Source organism: Cebus imitator, unplaced genomic scaffold, assembly GCF_001604975.1.
Source record: "Cebus imitator isolate Cc_AM_T3 unplaced genomic scaffold, Cebus_imitator-1.0 Scaffold32, whole genome shotgun sequence".
Taxonomy (NCBI): domain Eukaryota; kingdom Metazoa; phylum Chordata; class Mammalia; order Primates; family Cebidae; genus Cebus; species Cebus imitator.
This window is the reverse complement of record NW_016107347.1, coordinates 6,669,039-6,675,266: the sequence shown is the minus strand read 5'-3', so window position 1 is coordinate 6,675,266 and position 6,228 is coordinate 6,669,039. Positions and strand designations below refer to the sequence as shown.

General features: G+C 40.6%; 1 protein-coding gene across 1 annotated transcript in view; it reads left to right on the top strand.

Moving 5' to 3' along the window:
- LRIG2 (leucine rich repeats and immunoglobulin like domains 2) overlaps positions 1-6,228 on the top strand; it is a 55,668-nt gene that overhangs the window by 42,015 nt on the left and 7,425 nt on the right. The window contains exons 14-16 of the mRNA XM_037736966.1: positions 1,324-1,720; positions 3,659-4,108; positions 5,227-5,376. Coding sequence (XP_037592894.1) covers positions 1,324-1,720; positions 3,659-4,108; positions 5,227-5,376 — 997 coding nt within the window. The remainder of the gene's footprint in view (positions 1-1,323; positions 1,721-3,658; positions 4,109-5,226; positions 5,377-6,228) is intronic.

Genomic DNA, 6,228 nt, shown 5'->3' with positions numbered 1-6,228 from the left:
TTTTTTTGAGACTGAGTCTTGCTTTGTCACCCAGGATGGAGTGCAGTGGTGTGATCTCGGCTCACTGCAACTTCTCCCTCCCAGGTTCAAGTGATTCTCCTATCTCCTGTAATTCCAAGTAGCTGGAATTACAGATGTGCACCACCATGTCCACCTAATTTTTGTATTTTTAGTAGAGACAGGGTTTTACCATGTTGGCCAGGCTGGTCTCAAACTCCTGAGCTCAAGTGATCTGCCCACTGTAGCCTCCCAAAGTGTTGGGATTACAGGTGTGAGCCACTGCACCCAGCCTTATTTCAGTAGCTTGGGGTACAAGTGGGTTTGTTTCCCATGGATGAATTATAGTGGTGAATTCTGAGTATTTAGTGCACCCATCACCGAGTAGTGTATGTTGTATCTAAAGTGTAGTTTTTTTACCCCTAGCCTCCTCTCACCGTCTCCATTTGGAATCTCTAAAGTCCATTATTCCACTCTGTATGCCTCTGTGTACTCATACTTAGCTCTCATTTATAAGTGAGAACATACAGTGTTTGGTTTTCCACTCCATATGGGATAATTTTAAAAATGAATACTCTTCTTTCCTGCAAAAGCTTCTCCAGAATACATTGATTTATCTATTGCCTATCAAATTGAATAACTACAATATTTTAGGCTTTGTGCAACCAAAAGATGTACTTATGTTTCACTTCTATGTTTTTTAATGATACTTTTGAAGGCATAGTATTTTTTTTAGCATGCAGTTTCTTTTCCTTGATAACTTTGTAGATGTTGGTTTGGGAAGCATCGTTTTTTTGTTTTTTTTTTTTTTTTTTTAAGACAGAGTCTCGCTCTGTCACCTAGGCTGGAGTGCAGTGGCATGATCACTGCAACCTCCTCCTCCTCCTGGGTTTAAGCGATTCTTCTGCCTCAGCCTCCCAGGGAAGCATCATTTAGCTTCATAAATGAGGGGGTCATAATAAATATCAGGTTCTGAAATATAAAGTTCAAGAAGATTTGTGGCCTTCTGCTTTCCCTAGTTTCAGCTGATGATTAAATGTATCATGCATCCTAGAAGAGACAGTCATCAGTGTGCTCCAAATACTCTGAGGTTCTGGAATAAAACATGGCCTCAAAACCACATTCACTCTTGGTGAGGTGCTGTGGCTCAGGCTTGTAGTTCCAGCACTTTGGGAACCCAAGGTGGGAGGATAGCTTGAGGCCAGGAATTTGAAGCTGCAGTGAGCTATGATTGCGCCACTGTTCTCCCGCCTGGACAGCAGAGCAAGACCCTATCTCTAAAGTTTTGTTTTGTTTTTTATAAAACTATATTCACTGTCAATCTAGAGAAATGGAACATTAGGGGGTGATCTGCCTACTAGACTCTTTGATGCCTATTTATATGCATATATGTGTCTTTGTTCCCTTGTCCACTTTTTGTTGGTGATCTTTCTGGAAACAGCGATGCCATCTTTTCTGAAAACGCCAATGGATCTGACTATTCGCACTGGTGCCATGGCCAGATTAGAATGTGCTGCAGAAGGACACCCTGCACCTCAGATTTCCTGGCAGAAAGATGGTGGTACTGACTTTCCTGCAGCTCGAGAAAGGCGCATGCACGTCATGCCAGAGGATGACGTCTTCTTTATTGCCAATGTGAAAATAGAAGACATGGGAATCTATAGCTGCATGGCACGAAATATAGCAGGAGGTCTCTCAGCAAATGCCTCACTAACAGTGTTAGGTACGTTTACTGCTCCATGGGTCCCTGCTTTTGTTGGAGTCTTTGGGAACTACTCTTGGTCTGAATGAGCAAGAAAAATAAGTTTGAGAGTACCTCTGTGATTCTTAGATCGTTATTTTATTTCACAATTTTATGTAGGGTTATGTCAGTCTAGGAATTAGTGGGTCAGATAACTGAAATGTAGGAAAATACATAGGGCAAAATTAGGTAGTCATCTATATCACATAATTGCAAGTTCAAATTCCATTATCATCTTATCTTTTTAAGTCTCTGTAAGGCTTCTATTTCATGTAGGTGTTTTTACTATTCAGTGAGTTTGCATTGGGAATTCCACTGTTCTTTTAGGAGTATCCAAGCCATTTGATACTGCTTCACTTATTGCTTGATAGAAACCTAAGACAATTTAACTGTTTGCTTCTCGTTCATTTAAAAAAAAAAATTTAATACAAAAAAAAGGCCGGGCCCGGTGGCTCACGCCTGTAATCCCAGCACTTTGGGAGGCCAAGGTGGGCGGATCATGAGGTCAGGAGATGGAGACCATCCTGGCTAACATGGTGAAACCCCATTTCTGCTAAACTGTAGTCCCAGCTACTCAGGAGGCTGAGGCAGGAGAATGCTTGAACCTGGGAAGCAAAAGTTGCAGTGAGCTGAGATCACGCCACTGCACTCCAGCCTGGGCAACAGAGCGAGACTCTGTCTCAAAAAAGACCTGTTTCCTGGTTAGAGTTTCTGCTTTCCTTTTCAGTCTGTTCTTCTTAACCATATTTCTGGTAAGATGCCTTTTTTTCCCTAAACGCTTCCCCTGGCTTGCTTGGGGTTGTTGTTGTTGTTGTTGTTGTTGTTTGTTTTGTTTTTTCTTCCTTATTAGAATACTTTTCTTCATGAAAATCAAATCCAATGCAAATTCTACTTTCTAGTTCTCTATTTTCCTAGACATCAGTGTTTTTGTTTTTTTTTTAAACACTTAAGGATTTTAGCATATTTATTCAGACTCTCCCCTGAAAGTCTTTTTCTTTCCTGCAAAAGCTTTTCCAAAATAGCTTGATTTATGTAGGTAGCTAAATAGACCTACATTTTTTTCATTTAATATTGTACCACAAGTTACCCTGTCATTAAATAAAGTCTTTGTAAAACATCATGTGACTATACTATAATTTACTTAATCATTTTTTCTGTTAGATTTTTAAATATTTTTCTTTAGTCTTTAAAATTACAACAAGTTTTGTAATAAACATCTTTACATATAAACCTTTGAATTCCTTTCTTTTTAAGTAGTTGTTGTTGTTGTTGTTATTATTATTATTATTATTATTATTTTGAGATGGAGTTTCCCTCTTGTTGCCCAGGATGGAGTGCAATGTCACGATCTCGGCTCACTGCAAACTCTGCCTCCCAGGCTCAAGCGATTCTCCTGCCTCAGCCTCCCAGGTAGCTGGGATTATAGGCACCGGCCACCATGCCCAGCTAATTTTGTGTAATTTTTTTTAGTAGCGATGGAGTTTCACCATGTTAGCCAGGCTGGTCTTGAACTTCTAACTCATGATCCGTCCACCTTGGTCTCCCAAAGTGCTGGGATTACAGGCATGAACCACCTTGACTGGCCTTTAAAGTTATTTTTAACCTTTTTTTTTTTTTTAAGGTTATACTTGAATTGATATTATTAACCTTTTTTAATAGGTCACCCCTGCTGACCTTCTCTAGCTATTGCAGCTGCTCCGAACTTCTTACTTAGGATAACTTGCCTAAGTTGGAATTACTGAGGAAAGATTTAGGCTTTTTTTGGCATTTTGTTCTGAAACATTAACCTCTAATCCTCCCATGGGTATATAAACTTACACATTTTATTATGCCCTCATTGGTCTAATTCAGTAAGAATTAGGGAATAAAATTGCCTAACTTTTCTTTCCTTTTTTTTTTTTTTTAACATTTTCCTGTTAGAGACACCCTCATTTATTAGACCCCTGGAGGATAAGACAGTAACCCGAGGTGAAACTGCAGTGTTACAGTGCATAGCTGGAGGGAGTCCTGCCCCTCGCCTCAACTGGACCAAAGATGATGGACCTTTGCTGGTGACAGAACGACACTTCTTTGCTGCAGCCAATCAGCTTCTCATCATTGTAGATGCTGGGCTAGATGATGCTGGGAAATATACCTGCATTATGTCTAACACCCTTGGGACAGAACGTGGCCACATTTACCTAAATGTCATTTCATCCCCCAATTGTGACTCTTCCCAGAGTAGCATTGGGCATGAAGATGATGGCTGGACCACAGTTGGCATTGTCATCATTGTTGTGGTCTGCTGTGTTGTGGGTACCTCTTTGATCTGGGTCATTGTTATTTACCACATGAGAAGGAAAAATGAAGACTATAGTATCACAAACACAGGTAAGTAGTACCCAGATGACACCTATGGCCTGTACTTGAGTCAGTAATGTAGTGTAGGATTAATTGTACGATGTAGAAAACTGAGCTGGTCATAGTAGTACATGCCTGTAGTCCCAGTTACTTGAAAATGAGATGGGAGGACTGCTTGAGCCCAGGAGTTCAAGGCCAACCAATCAACCTAGCAAGACCTCATCTTCTCCTCAGAAAACTGAAGAGCTGTGATACCTGATAATGTGATAGAAGGGAGTTTTTGTTGTTGTTAAAATGTTCAACTTCTTTGATATAACAGAAACTCTTTGAGGAATAGGTTCATAACAGAACCTCTTTGAGGAAAGAATTTTGTTTATTTGAGGTAGGTGTTACTCTGTCGCCCAGGTCAGAGTGTATTGGTACATTCATGGCTCACCACAGCCTTGACTTCCCAGGCTCAGGTGATTCTCCCATCTTGGCATTCTGAGAAGCAGGGATTGTAGGCATATGCCACTGCGCCTGACTAATTTTTTATATTTTTAGTAGAGTTGGGTTTTGCCATGTTGTCCAAGCTGGCCTTAAACTCCTGGGCTCAAGCAATTTGTCTACCTTGGCCTCCAAAAGTGCTGGGATTACAGGCATGAGCCACCGTGTCTTACCAATTTTAAGAATTTATAAATGCTACCCTAAAACTTTACTCTTAAAAACGCATTACAGATGCATTCTCTTTAATGTCTGAGGCTCCTTTCATCATAATTTTGCTGTAAGGAAGAGAGGAGCCCTCGTGATTGAGATCAGGCTCTCTTTTCTTTTCCTTGAATATCAAGCTGGATCATTGAGGTCAGTTTTTTATACTTCTCACCCAGAAATCCTACAAGAGAAGAAATCTAGTCAGATAGACCGTGAAACTGTGGCTATAGATAAGATTTAAACTTTTAGGTTTTGTTTCTTTCTGTGAAACTTTTATAGTGAAGCTTTGAGAAGAATTCCAGTGAGAAGTAGTTTTAGGGGAAATACCAAGAGCTGTTGGTGTCCTAGGTACATACAGTTTTTCTGGCCAATGGTATCAAAACGAACATATTTGCAAAATAGTCAGAGTGTTGGCTTCAACTGCCTACCTTTGAGAGTTAAAGATGTCTCTTTTACAGAGGAGCTCAATCTGCCTGCAGACATTCCTAGCTACTTGTCTTCCCAAGGAACGCTGTCTGAGCCACAGGAAGGCTATAGCAACTCTGAGGCAGGAAGTCATCAGCAACTTATGCCTCCTACCAATGGATATCTACACAAAGGCAGTGATGGTAATGACTCTTGTTTATGGTTACAATTTCAGCCTGTTCTATTGAGTTTATTTTTCAGTGTGTAGTTTCTCCATTAATCTGAAGCAATATTTTAAAGATACCCAATGAAAACATTTAACCGCATGCAAAATAGGATGAAAATTGACTACTACAGTCTTAAGAGGAGAAGAAAATCACCTTACAGAGTGGAGAAATACATTAAACAAGGGGTCAGAGTACGCAGCAGAGGCTCCCAAACTTGTGTAATTTTAGGAAAGGGATGTTCTGGGAACCTTTTTTAGGTATCTCTCTCTTACCCTTTTCAGGCGTGGGCATCCTTCAGACCACATTCAAGGAAGGCTGGTTTCTCTCCTGACAAGTAGACATTCAGTAAAGTTTAAAGGGTAGCTAGGAGCCAGGTATGGTGGCACATCTGTAGTCCCATCTACTCATGAGGCTGAAGCAGAAGGATTGCTTGAGGCCAGGAGTTCAAACTGTATTGTGCTGTGAGTGCACCTATGAACGCGCCACTGCGCTCCAGCCTGGACAACATAGTGAGACTCCCCATCTCGAAAAAAATCAACAAAGGGTAGCAATGGTTCTCAGCATATACTGGAGAACATCAGAGAGATGTAAAGTGTTCCCTAATTAAACGAACCTGGCATCTCAACATGTGAGATGCATACCCCTACGCTAGCTCTTCTCCCTCCACCCTTTTCATGCCCTCGCTCTGATACATAGTGACAGAACTGAATGAATTAAGGGACAGAGAATTGGGTTTGATTGATAGTTCTTCCTCTTTCCAGCTCTGTGACCATGAACTAGTTACTTAAGATCTGAGCTTTACTTTTCTTTTTTTTTTTTTTTGACGGA